At 47.9% G+C, this 14,103-nt stretch overlaps 1 protein-coding gene across 1 annotated transcript in view; it reads left to right on the top strand.

Moving 5' to 3' along the window:
- Positions 1-14,103, top strand: part of LRRC56 (leucine rich repeat containing 56) — a 95,049-nt gene that overhangs the window by 46,262 nt on the left and 34,684 nt on the right. The window contains exons 5-6 of the mRNA XM_015405610.1: positions 10,091-10,187; positions 11,028-11,225. Coding sequence (XP_015261096.1) covers positions 10,091-10,187; positions 11,028-11,225 — 295 coding nt within the window. The remainder of the gene's footprint in view (positions 1-10,090; positions 10,188-11,027; positions 11,226-14,103) is intronic.

Below are 14,103 nucleotides of genomic sequence, written 5' to 3'. Positions count from 1 at the left end.
AGCAGGCTAAGTCTGAATAATAGGAAAACAAAGATCTTAGTTTTTGCTAAATCCTGGAAACAGTACGTATGGAAAATTCAAGGAAATCCCATTGAGCAGGTTAAATCCTTCAAATATTTGGGGATCAACTTCTGTTACAATGGGAGCTGGGCTACACATCGTAAATGTGCCTCCAATTTAGCAAGGAAAAGTGCGACTGTCATCGCCCGTTTTTTCTATTTGAGAGGCAATAGGTATGTTCCCATGGCTTTAAAAGCCTTTAATGCAAAATCCAGCCCACAATTCTTCCACGGAGCTCCCATATGGATAAGTGCAATCAATCGATCAGCGGAGGGACTACAATCTTTTTTTAAATGGAAAATCCTTGGTCTCTCTAACTGTGTTCCATATACTATGTTTTTTCTTGAAACCGGCCAGATGTTGATAGAAACTGGGGCCTGGTTTTTGATGATCAAATTTTGGCTTTGCCTTTTGTTTAATTAATTTATTTTATTTATTTATTTAGGTATTTTTACCCCGCCCTCCCCGCGAGCGGGCTCTGTTTTGAACTTTCTTACTTTCTTAATGTTGACAGATTATCATGAATCTAACTGGTTGAAATTAGTCCTTAACAAAATTAGGTCTATAGGTACACCTCTAGATTCGCTTTACTTATCATCTGCCTCAACAGCATTTCAGATAATTAAATGCTGGCTGTTAGATATCCAATTTCAGCGCCTGACTGAGGCAGCTAGGAAAACTTGCTCTCCAATCCATCTGGAATTATCTCTGACACCTGGCCATATAGCCTCTTATTTCTGCTCTTTAACTGATTCCCATCAAAGAAGGGCATTTATGCTGGCCAGATTTAATGTACTGCCATCGACCATCTTCTCTGGAAGATGTAACAAAATCCCCTATGAATTTATTCAATGCCCCTGTAGCCTGGATGCTACTGAATCCATTCCCCATGTTCTATTAAATTGTCCATTATACATTAAGATTCAGTAAAAATTTCTGAACTCCCTTCTCTGTACAGGGTGTGGCCTCCCTGTCAGTGTCCAGGTTCACTGGTTACTTTCTGGACATAATGTTCTCATAACCTCTAATGTCGCCTGTTATCTCCAGTCTGCAAATCAATTCAAGGAAGCTATTAATTTATCTATTTCATTTTGGTTGGCCTTACAATTGCTTTGTTACCTTGATGTGTTTTTTAAATTTTAATGTACTTCTATCTTTGACATGCCAATAAAGGTTGTCTGTCTGTCAGGTATTCATGTGTTACAGAATTGCTGTTCCTCACAACATATGTCAGTTTTGGTCAAGCCTGTTATTGTTATACTGAACAAACACTGAACATAAGAATCAGAACTTTAAAGTTCTCAGTGAATGTTTTGCTCACCAAAAGTGCTAAATTTCAGTTGAAACCAGCTGATTGAAGCTGCAGTGTTAATGAAAATTTAATTAACTGGAATAATTAAGTCAGAGTTGTGCCATGTATCATGCTAATACTGGTTATAAGTAATTTTTGTGGGTAAACAGAATTTTATGTAAAATGGACATAGTCTGTTCTTTGAAGATGTTTGATAATAAGCTTGGAAGTAGAATTCCTATGTCTTTATCTCATACTTGTTAACATGAACCTTTACTGTGTCTGTATCTGAGGAATTGTGCTTGCACACGAAATAGGATTGCTAGTCCTACCTTCATGCCGGCGGGGGTGGGGACTTGGGGGACATTCCTGGAGGGGGAGGGGACATTGCGTAACGTCCCCAATGCAATGACATCACGTGGAAGTGACATCAGCATGTTGAGGATGTTGCACAATGACACTGTGCATTTTAGGTCTAAACTCTATGGTAAAATTGTCCTCAACCCATAGTGTTTTGCCCAAAAAGCAGAGTGTCACCGTGCAACATCCCTGATGTGATGATGTCACTTCTGTGTGATGTCATCACATCGGGGACACCATCCTGCAACATCACTGTCCCCACCTCGGCCTGGGGAATGGGAACCCTAACACGAAAGCTTATACTGTGAATAAAACTTTGTTGGTCGTAAAAGTGCCACTGAACTCAAACTTTGTTCTGCTACTTCAGAGCAACACGGCTACCCCACCTGAATCTACCTTACTGTGATACTTAGACTTCTGTAACTGCATTGGACAAATATGCATTGAATTGCAGGATGGAAATGTATTTACAACAGCCATGGGACTAATAATGTCTCTTCAGGCAGTTCTTTACGTATATATATTTTCAGGAAATTTGTAACTGGCTGGAAAGAGCTCTGAAATGTTGTCTTGTGAAAGGGAATCAGTGCATTGGGTCAGTCCTAATTCTGCTGTTCATAGAGAAGAGCCATGATTAGGGGTGTGTATCCGGCTGATGCCGAACCGAAAAAATACCCCCAAAAAATACCTTGTGGGTATTTTTTGGCTATCCCATAAGCCAAATACAGATCACAGTTCTGCGTTTGGCTACTGGTATAACTAAACCCGAAAAAGCCATAATTATCCAGATTTTTTTCGGGTTCATTTCGCTATACCGAAAAAGGTCTCATTAAACCTAACAGCCGCCTCGGCCGCCAGTCAGCTGTTGGGTTTAAATGCCTTTCTTTCCCTCCCCTATCTGGGCACTGGGCACTGGTCCCACTGTGTCACTCAGTATTGTCAGCGCAGCTGCAACATGACAGCATGCTGGGGGAGCTCCAGCAACCCCCCTGCGCCTCTGGGTATGTGGGCATGCTGGGGTGTGTGGTGGCATTTAGGCGGCTCCTTAAGCACTTCTAGCGTGTGAACACCCCCCTGAACAGATGCAAAACTGCACCAGCAAAAAAAAATGCTCGTATAGCCCATTGGCTCCCACAGGAACTCAAACAGCTCAGGATACCGACTTAGGGTGCACCAGACCTGTAGGGTGTACCAGACCATGCGTTTCTTCTGGGCCTCCAACCCCGAGCCTTGGCTTCTCCTCTCCCCGATCCCCACAGTAGTCACATGCCTGTAGGTGAAACTGGGGCTACATAGGATTGCAGGTCCGATCTCACAAGACCATCTCCTGGTCAAACTTAAGAGCGAGTTGTTTTTCGAAGTTCTTCGACCAGGAAGAGGTGGGTGACTCTCCGTGTTTGCAGAAGGAAGAAGCGATCCTATGCCATGGGGGAAGCACGTGTGTGTGTGTTGTATGATTGACAAGCAGCCTCGCCAATGCCTGGAGTGGAGGGTCAAGGAAGGAGAAGCACAAGCAAGGGAGACACCCCCCCCGCCTGAGCCACTAGTGGGAACGGCTCAGGGAAGAGAGGTGGGATCACCTGGATGAGGGCTGGGCAGGCTTTGCCAGAGGCGCTGCTCAGGGCGCCTTCCTAAGCAGCCGTCCAGAGCGGGCACTGGCAGGGTCACCCGAGACGGCAAGGTTGCAAAAGTGTGGGTGAGGCCGGGTGATCCTCAGCGCACCTTGAAAGGAAGTCATGGTGCAGGACAAGGTGCAGGATCCCAGCTGTGCACTCCACAGCTCCGAAGTACATTGGCTTGTAGTTAGCTGATTGGCCCCATCCGAACCGGCACAGTCCGATGGGGGGGGGGGAATGGCTGGCTCCCTGAGCAAAAGGTTGCCCGCTACGGGGCTGTGGTGCACCCAATCAGGGGTCATTTCGTTAAAAAAGAGGTGCAGGAGCTCATTAGCATAACTTATTTGCATATGCCACACCCCCTGACATCACCGGAAGTGTGTCAGAAGGCAACACCCACCGCTCAGGCTCCACTGGACTGTTCTGGATTGCTATCTATTGGGGGGGGGGAAACATGCAGATCTGTCCTTGCAGAGGAGGGAGAGCTTGTACCTGAATAAAACTTGGTCTTAAAGGTGCCACTGGACTGTTTTGGACTGGGGGGCCAGGGGGGGGCTCTGCAACTTACCTGGCTGCTTCTTGCTCTGACTGAGTGCCGCTGGGAGCAGAGGGTGGGGCTTGTTGCATGTGCCTGCCCCCTGGGCTCTTTACTGCCGGAGCTCTGCTCCTGTGCAGGAAATGACCCCTGCATCCAATCAGCATCCTTCCTCATGCTGGCCACAACCCTCCCCAGCACCCAATCACAGCCCCCCCCCCCGCTCTACAAATGCTTCCCACGGGTTGCCCCACAACTTACATGGCAGTGTCTGACAGCTCCTACAGCTCCTACAGTGTCTGACAGCTCCCTGCCGTGCAGATTTAGAGCGAGCGAGTGGTGGCAGGGAAAACACAGAGAGGGACACTGAGCACCACCGGGTGAGTTCTTGGTGGAAACACACCACTGGGAGAGCAAAGGTCACACACTTTGTGGCTGGCCTCTCCCGGCTTTCAAGCCCCAACAGGTACCCTGCCTCCTCTCCTGGGATTCACAGGGGCAGCCGCGCACCGACAGGTAAGAAAGCCACCCTTTCCCCGACCCCCTTTCCCTCCATGATCAACAACATTGGCCACAATGTGCAATGGCCACAGCATCTCCCACTCCTGACCCCAGCAGCCAGGAGGCACACAGTGCTCCCCACCTACCCACAGTCCCTGCACAGCAAGAGATTAGGTGTGTGGGGGCCCGCTTGAGGCAGCTGCTGGGGAAGGGGGCCTACGGTGGCACCCACGCGCTGGCCTGCCTGCCTTGCCAGTTGTCTGGGCTCCCCCCGCATAGAACGCAGTGGCCACTGGGAAGCCCCACCACCCTGATGTCAGACTCCCATCGCATCAACGAAGCGCACACTTGTAGGAAAGGTTTTACTTTATTTGAAGCAATAGGTGCATAACAGGATCACTGTTCAGAATGAGGCATAAGCATGGATCCCAATAGTTTATAGTAAATTCAGAAAGCTGGGGCCCAGTTGCGGGACTTCCCGCGTGCGCCATTGAGCCTGGGAAGCAACGCTCCTACTTAATCATAACACACTGCTTCTCGTGGATCGTACCATGAGATCACCCAAGCTACTACCCGCCGGCAACCACCTGTGGCCTTGAGAGATACGGATGTTCCTGCAGCTAGGCACGTAAGCGAATAAACAGGCATACATGGGAAAGCGAAAGCAGACAAGTGCATACATAGAGAATAGGAAAACATATTGGCAGCTTGCTGACACCTGAGCGGAAGCACACGTTGGCCGAACACTTTGCCTCGCAGGAGCAGATCACCCCGATGCAGCTGGAGAAGGGCTCCCCCCGGTTGGTGCTGGTTCAGACTTGAGAGCAACACTGGTGAGGGAAGTCAGGATTCAGCGCCCTGGGGGGGGGCCACCTTGCAGCATTGACGTGCCCGAGGCGCACCCACTGCACTGCGTCAGCAAGGGCTGTTGATACCAGCTTCTCCATGTGTTCCCCTTCTAACACAGCTGCTGAGCAGGGAGAGTTGGCAGCCCAGCCACTGAGCCACAAGCCTTCCGTGTCTCCTGTCCACAGCTGAAGGGAGCCCACAGAAGGCCTCATGGACATCCATGGTCCCTGGAGTGTTGGTCCCCTGGCCCATTGGGCAGGTGCCCCTGGAGGAAATGGAGCACTTGGTGCTGCACTCCGAAGCACTGTGATCTCATCCTCGCCACTGACTGGTATTTGGCTCCCTCCATTAAAGTTTGCTGTGTTCGCCCTGCTCAGGTGTCTCTGTTTGTTGTGGGCTCTGGTCAGATGGAGAACCTATGATTCGCTTCTTACACTATGAACCTTGTGGTCTGTTGAAATTGCTGGAAGGGTGGGTGTATTTTTGGGGCAGGTTTTTTTAAAAAACAATTCTGTTTTTCATATGTATTTTCGAGTTTAGGCATTTGGGTAAATCCACTTATATAGCCGGCAAATGGAAGAAGTCGAAGGAAATGCATCTTCTAAGTATCTAGAACGGGCGTCTTTGCAAAGGCTGTTTGGGCAATGTTATGACTATGTGGACTCCTATCAAGTTACACTGATTACATGGACTTTATGTCTTATCTACAAAAGAGGAAATATTGTATGTTATGCCTTATTATAGTTACAGTATGCACTAATGTTGTTGTGACACCACCAACTTCATAATTGTTTAATATATTGTTTGGCAATTTTTGATGCTGTTTTCTACTAGTGGAATTTCTGTATTTGGAAGGTGTAACAGGCTGTTTCAGCAACAGCAGTGTGGGATTCAAGGGCTGCTGCTGCAGTGTGGCTTGTCTGGTAGCATTTTGCAAACTGGAGCAGAGCTGGCCAGTATCAGAGGGATGTTTCATATGGAGGCCTGCAAGGGCTGTCTGGATCCCAGCAACCCCATGGAGATATGGGTCTGCAAATTAGGGAATGGAGCAAGACAAAGCAGTGTGGAAAGGGCACTCTTTTTTCTACACTTTGCATTTGCTCAGCTGCGCTCACATGGACCCGACGAATGCAGCGCCCTCTTTATGTCACACTAAGGCCTCTGGCAGCCGATGCTGGACTTTCCAGAAACTTGTTGCTTCTGTGCCATCCAATTTTGCTCTTGCTTCAGCTAGCCTGCACTGGGAAGGACTGGGAAGCGGGATAGTTCAGGGTGAGAGGAAGAGGAAGCACTTTTTTTGGATTCATAATTTCAGCAAAGTAATTGTTTGAATTACAGCTAAACACTCGATGTTTCAGAACTGTTATATAGTCATAAAGCACGATAAAAGATGGCCTTTAAGTGACCTATGACATAGTTCCTTGTCGTTTAGGTATAGAAGATCAATGCTATTCACACAAGAATAGTTTAATATACACTGGAGTTTAAATAACATCTGCTAAAATACAAGGTATTATGTAATGAAGTTTACACATGTTATGTTAGACAGTATGGAACTGCCTGAATACATTGTACATCGTTGTACACCAAAATACTATTCAGTGCTGCTAACCCATGCTGTTTTTTTCCTCTTGGTTTCAAAAAATGTCAGGCTGGGAAAGCTAGATGTCATGAATGTGAATTATGGAAGTCTGTCGTTAGATCATCTGGATTCTGGGAAGCTGTTAGTGAGCAATTCTGTATCAACAGTCCTGAGGCACAAATCCTTTTATTCACTTTCCTGCCTCTCTCCTTTATTGCTTAGAGAAATGGCTGAATGTAATCTCTGTGGCTGCAGATTGGGGTTAGCAACAAATAGATGCATTTCACAGTATAACAACCAGGGGGACCCATGAGGGCTTGCAGGGGTATCTCATTTGGTTCAGACGCTGAACTGCTGGCTGTGGAAGGGCGGTAGTTCAGCAGTTCGAGACCCGAGTTGCCGCATGACGGAGTGAGCTCCCGTCTCTGGTTCCAGCTCCTGCCAACCTAGCAGTTCGAAAGCAAGAAATTGCATTACAAGAAAGTTGAGTAACAAAAAAGATCAAGAATTTTTTGAAGACTGGAAAGATTTTAAAGACTATCTAGAGGAAAACTGGGATGTTAAACACAATTTATTGTATTTAGAACAATATTGATAGAAATGTTATGTTTAACATTTAAGCAATTTTAAAATGTTTAAGCAAATATAAGTATTGTAAAGGGAAAAAGGGTCGAGCACTGCGGGAAGCCACTAGCAAGGGAGGGGGGAAAGGGAAATATGGGTATTGGATAAGTGAAAGCCAATGTTAAATGTGATATTATATCCAAAAAATAAAAGTTTTGTACAAAAAAAAAAGAAAGCAAGAAATTGCAAGTAGATAAATAGGTACCACCACTTTGGTGGGAAGGTAACAGCGTTCCGTGCGCCTTGGTGTTTAGTCATGCCGGCCACATGACCACGGAAACGTCTTCGGACAGCGCTGGCTCTTTGGCTTTGAAACGGAGATGAGCACTGCAACCCTAGAGTCGGATTCGACTGGCTTTCGAGCAAGGGAAACCTTTACCTTTTACCTGCTCCCCTACTGTTTCTTCTTTGCCTTCCTTGGCAGCCCCCACGGCATCTCCGGCTTTCTTCTCTTCCCACCTACCGGCCTACCTACCTTTATCTGTTCTCCCACCTTCAGCTTTCCCTCCTTTCCTCCCCTGGCAGCCTCTCCCCAGGGAAGTCTAGCTGAGTTGCACAGTGGGTACCAGTGCAGGGACCAATTGGTTGGTGACCACTGCTGGGCAGGTATGGCCCAGTTACAAGGTTGCCCCCCCCCCCCATGGTGCCAGACTGTACTCAGGCACGGAGTGGATGCTGGGCTGAGTGGTGGAGGGCCTGATGAGTCCTTTACCATCAGGTCACATGACTGGGTTTTCCCTCAGATGACTGTGGTCCCGCCCCCAGCATGCCCGGCGTGCCCGCGTCACTTCCGGCCGACGTGGATGTGTGCTGCAGCCGCCAGCCGGAAGTCCCCCGCTGCTGCTGAGTTCTCACTTGGCAACCCTATTGGAGGGGGACAGGACCCTTTCCACGGTTGTTCTGGCCTTCCAGTCCTACTGTGCTCCCCTCCATGTCTTTGCTTTAAAGAATCTGTCTTAGCAACATTGTTGTGGTTTCCTAGCAACCTCCAAAATGGTGACTGAGAGCTCAGCAAGCATTCTTTTCTTAAAGCGACAGGCATTTGTCTATTATTGGGGGGCGGGTTATTCCACTAATGTACTTTTTTCAGATTTGAATTTTTTTTTTTTGCAAACATGTGACTTCCATTAGGTTTGTAATGAAATCCCACCTATCTACCCCTATATTTCCCTAGCTCCATTTTACTGATCTGTTGACCCACACTCCATGCCGATTCAGAATTAGATATATGATGTGAAGGACAAGTTTTAAGTTTTCAATGAATTCAGATTACATTTGAGTTGCAGTTAGAGTTTGCCAGTTCTGGGTTGGGAAATTTCTGGAGATTTATTGGTGGGGCCTATGAAGGATGGTTGTTTTGGATAGGGGAAGGGTCACAGTAGGGCTATGATACCACAGAGTCAACCTTCTGAAGCTGCAGTTTTCTCAAAGGAACTGATTCCTGTAGCCTGCAGAGAAGCTGTAATTTTGGGAGAATCCCCAGCTGCACCTGGAGGTGGGCAGGCCTAGTTGCGGTACATACAGTTCCATGGGCAGCCCCCTTGTCAATGGATACTTAGGGACTGAAAGAGCTTTCATTGCATTTCATTTCTTTTCATTTCGTTTCATTCATTTCTTTCTCCTACGTAGAAGATTGATTTAAACCTTGAGGTGTGCAAAGAGAAATCTGAAGGATAAAAATGGAGAATACACTACCATATCTAGTGCTCATTTTGTCCCCATGCAGGGATACATGTTTGTCTGGGTGTGCATTAGTGTCTCTAAGAAGAAGACAATGCTTCCAACTCATTGCCCAGGGCCCAACTTGCCTGTAGATTGCCCCCCCCCCCCGTACATATTCTAAGGCTGCGGTCACACGGAGCATTAGGCACGCTAGAGAGACGGAAGATAGGCGGATTTTCCGGGTGCGATCTCACCGCCACATCTGGGAAGCGTAGAACTCCTGTGGCTCACCCGAGGCTTCACTTCGAAGATCCGTGGTAAAAAACTAGTACCTCAGAGGTACTAGTTTCCGGAAAGGGCGGGCACATGATCGCGTTTCCGGTGGAATCCCATGGCATTCGGCGCCCGCCCATGTCCCCTCGCAAAAAGGGTTTTTTTCCCCCCTTCAAGTGTCCTCGGGATGCGCACAAGCACCCAACGGGGCATGCGCACACGTTGGTGTACAGAAACCCCCCCACCCTTTTGCCACGGCGCTTCTTTGCCGCGCCGCAGGATTGTGATGTGATCGGCACCTCCCCCCTACCACGGACCTCCATGGGACCTCCATGGGATGTCTGCTCGCGCAACCGTGCATTATTTTGCCCCGGGGCAAACAGCCACGCTTCCCGCCCCCCCCCGCATTTTCCTGCCCGTGTGACCGCAGCCTAAGTCTGCCATAGTTTTTCTACTTGAGGCATGCTCATGATGCTTTTCAGTTCCGCACTTCCCCCTCCAGATGTTGGAACAAAGAACACTATTTCTGGGGATGTAGGTGGTATGCTGTCACCCTATTTTTAAAACCTGAACACGGTACGATGCGTAATCACAGACCTTTGCTGACAGAAATGTAATTTCTGGGAGTTTCCTTCTCCAGTGTTCCACTTACGTGAACTGCTGAATACAAATCTAATGTGATAACTGGTGGGTGAGCCGGGCTTCAAAGTCTCTGTTGCCACTGTTGTTCTCTTAAGGGACCTCGGAACGGCATTGTCACATCTTCAAGTCCTTTGGATGGCTCGCTGTGGGCTTTCGGATTTAGATGGCATCTCTTCCTGCTGTTGTTTGAAGGTAGGGCAATCTTGACACATTCCTACACTTGATAGTTTTACTCAGGGCTATTTTGGGGCAGGAACGCACAGGAACGGAGTTCCAGCTGGCTCCCGAGTTGGCCACGCCCAGCAGGAACTCATTAGCATAATAGGCCACACCCAACAGCAGAAACTCATTAGGATTGGCTACATTAGGGGTGTGCGGCCTAACATGCAAAGGACTTCCTGCTACAAAAAAAGCCCTGGGATTTGACAACAAACAAGGTAAACAGAATAAGAAGGGAAAGGTGGGTGTGGCTGGGGGACCACACTTCTGGTAAAAAGGGGGGGGCGGCCTCATGTGCTAATGAGCCATGCTGACAGGGTGTGGCCTGATATGCTAATGGATTTTGCTGTTGGGTGTGGCCTATTATGCTAATGAGTTCCTGCTGGGCTTTTTCTACAAAAAGAGCCCTGGTTTTACTCAATATTTAGTTTCCTTGTACTTCTATTCATTAGTTCTTTCAAGGGACTTTATCCTTTTTTCTTTCAAGGGACTTTACCCATTTTGACGACTATACGTGGAAGTAAATCAGACTTTAAACATTTAAAAGCCCTAGAATCTTTTTTTTAAATATACCCAATAGGAATTAAATATGTTTAAAAATATAATTTTATGTTGTGTTCCCAAAACACTATTGTGCAGAAAGGAATCACCACCACAATCTATCACATATTGTACTCAAGCTGATTCCTGGTTCCTGAGAGTTCAAAATTATTAGCCAGTCTAAAATAAAATATTGTGCTGTATCCAAAAGACTAGAAGCCATTCATTCAATGCCTCTGCTTAATATCGCTTACTTAAATCCTTCCTCCCTAGGAACTTTACGTTGCCTACAACAATATTGCTGACTTAAGCCCAGTGAGCCTGTTGGAACATCTTGAGATTCTAGACCTAGAAGGAAACAGCATTGAGGACATTGGCCAGGTTCAATATCTAGGGCTCTGCACCAAACTGACGACTCTTACCATGGAAGGGAACCTTATGTGCCTGAAACCAAGTCCACAATCTACAGAGGTAAGTGTTTTATGCAAACTGAGACAAAATAGGTGATAGTTGTTGAAAAGTACGCAAACGGAGAGTGATTTCAGCAAAGCGTACTTTATTGTATCCGGAACAAGACGACTTTGGCCGGCTCGCAGGCCGGCTTATATCCCCCGAGAAACCGCCACCCAAAACACACCCCTACTTCCCTATAGGTTATTTACAGTGGCTGAGAGTCCCATAGGCTCTCGGCCGGGAACCTAGCCCACTGATTGGAGCGGACTAGGATCCGCATAGTCCATTGTCTCTTGGAGCGAAGCTCGACGTTTGTCTCTGGACTTGTCTGGACTGGATACATTACAGTTGTTTAGCCAGTGGTGGGGCTTTAAGGGCAGAGCCCACCCACCCACCCCGCGATTAAGGCAGAGCCCCACCGTACGGGCGAAGATGAGGGGCAGTGTGGCTTCCGGTGCGGGTCATCCGGCTGCCGGCGGGGGCCTGCACACCCGGCTTCTCTCTGCCCCTTGTGCTGCCCTTTCCTAATAGAGGGGGTGGTTTAAATTTAATTTAATTAGCGGCACCCCGGAACCCCCCCCCCTGAGAAAAAAAGATCCTGGCTGCAGGGCTGCTTCTACATGATGACCTTTACTGTAAGTACCAGAACAGACACAGAGACTATGATTGGTAAAATATAATGTCTTTTACTGATGGAGATGTCTCAGTCAAACAATACTCACGCGCGCACACACACAGACATACTCTCATAAATAAAGATAGATCATAAACACATTTGCATTAGCAGGACATTCGTTGATTGGGTGATAGTTACCTGTCCTCATTGATTGAGCCGTTCCAATGGGAAAATGGAGGGGTTAGAAATAGAAGATGGGGAGCACATGCTCTGAACCGGCAGAACCACCTGGACTCTAGCTGCAGACTAGCGTTTAAAGATGGAGGTATGGTATATAGATAGCAAGCTGGACATAAGAGGGTTAAAGCTTCGATAGGGGTCTTGGAGAGGGAGGGAGAGAGACCATGTAGTTGGGAAGCATCTTTTATAACGTGGTGTGGGGGGGCAGGCTGAGCTGGCCACATCCCCCCCGTGACACCTCCTGTTAGTCCATCCCATAAAACATACTTTTGGTTAGAGGGAAAGGGGGAGGAGGGCTAGGGGGTGGTAAATATTGAGAGCTAGTTACTTGGTCTGGGGACTGGCACCTGGATGAAGGATGATTGAATCATCAGGCTAGGGCTATTGTCTCTCTTTTTTTTAATACTTTCTTTATTGAATTTTAAAGACAGAACAAACACAGATAAACAACAAACAAATATCCAACCAAAAATTACAGTTTCCGGTACGGCGCAGTGAGCGAGCAGGCATTCTTGAGAACTCCCGAATTGCCTACTCCCCTCTTTGCTCCTTTGATGCTTTCCCGGCTCACCGGGGGCATCGCCCAACCTCCTGGAGGGAGGGGGGTTAGCAGGAGGCTATTGTCTCTTGATTGCCCAAGCGGCTTGCTGATGGGTGAGCAATTAGTTGCTATTCAACCATGAATAGAATCTCTTGATTAGATTTGTAGGTAGCTGGGAGAGGGGGAAGAGAGGTTGCCTACATGTGTTGGAAGAAGCTCCTAATGGCATCTGGAGTCCTCTGTCCTCATGTTTTTCCATGGCATGGCATCTGAGGCTTTGTGCAGGCTTATGGGACTGCTTCATCTCACAGCAGGCGAGATGGCTGATGACTCTGGAATACTTCTGGAGCAGCAACGCTAAAGGAAGGTGTCCCTCTTTCAGGTGTGCAGTCTCAACAGGTATTTTTAGGTCACCATGTTGTACAGTCCCTTTGCACAGTCCATACAGTTCATTAAAAAACATTGATAGGCTTGCATGGCAACAGATTGCTAGCACATCATAGTATATTTCATGTTAAGAGGGCGTGTAGGTGAATGAGCCCTTCATGGTATGGCTAATGTTACTGGGGTCCTGCGGTACTGCTACTTGAGTGGGGTCCTGTGATTCTGTTACTTGTACCTTGGGTTTGCATTTCCATTGGGTGATATTTTATTCCTGGTGAGTTGTTACTTCATGTTGGGGGCTATCTGTAAACAAGGTCTGGCCTCTCCCCTGTTAGAGGGAAAGATCATCTTTCTAGACTAACGATGCTTCAGAGAGGTTTTAGCTCCAATGGATGTGACAGCCAGTGTGTGGTGTGTTGTTTTCCTTGCTGGGCTACAAGGCACCTTGTTTTGACCGCCGCAGAATAACAGTGCAATCATAAGCAATGTCCGATGGACAGAGGGCTATAAATCTGTTTAGGATGTACTTCAACACGGCCACACCTTTGGAATTTGGATCAGAAGTTACTCTTGTGAACTATTTCTAGTGCAAAGGTACTTAATGTGAACTGTCTTTAGGGCTGTTGGTGTCCAAAAGGATCAGATACTTTACCTAGGCCCCGGTCACACAGAGCATTAAGCACACTAGAGAGATGGAAGATAGGCGGATTTTCTGGACGCGATCTCACCGCCACATCTGGGAAGCGTAGAGCTCCCGTGGCTCAACCGAGGCTTCCCGCCGAAGATGCGCGGCAAAAAACTAGTACCTTGGAGGTACTAGTTTCCGGAAACCGCGGGGCAAGGGCGGGCGTCTGATCACGTTTCCGGTGGCATCCGGCACCGCCCATGCCCCATTGCGAAAAGGGTTTTTTTTCCCGAAGTCTCCAGGGATGCGCACAAGCACCCAACGGGGCATGCACATACTTCAGGTAAAAATCCCCAAAACACAGCCCCATTTGCCGTGCCGCGCCGCGTGATCGGCACCTCCCCCCTAACCACGGGACCTCGACAGGACCGCGAGGGGATGCCTGATCGTGCAGTCGCGCGTTATTTCGTTGCGGGGCAAACAGCCACGT

The sequence above is a fragment of the Gekko japonicus genome, unplaced genomic scaffold, assembly GCF_001447785.1.
Source record: "Gekko japonicus isolate JY-2015 unplaced genomic scaffold, Gekko_japonicus_V1.1 scaffold3408, whole genome shotgun sequence".
Classification (NCBI taxonomy): domain Eukaryota; kingdom Metazoa; phylum Chordata; class Lepidosauria; order Squamata; family Gekkonidae; genus Gekko; species Gekko japonicus.
Note: the sequence above shows the minus strand (reverse complement) of the source record. Positions and strands in the feature narration are given on the sequence as shown.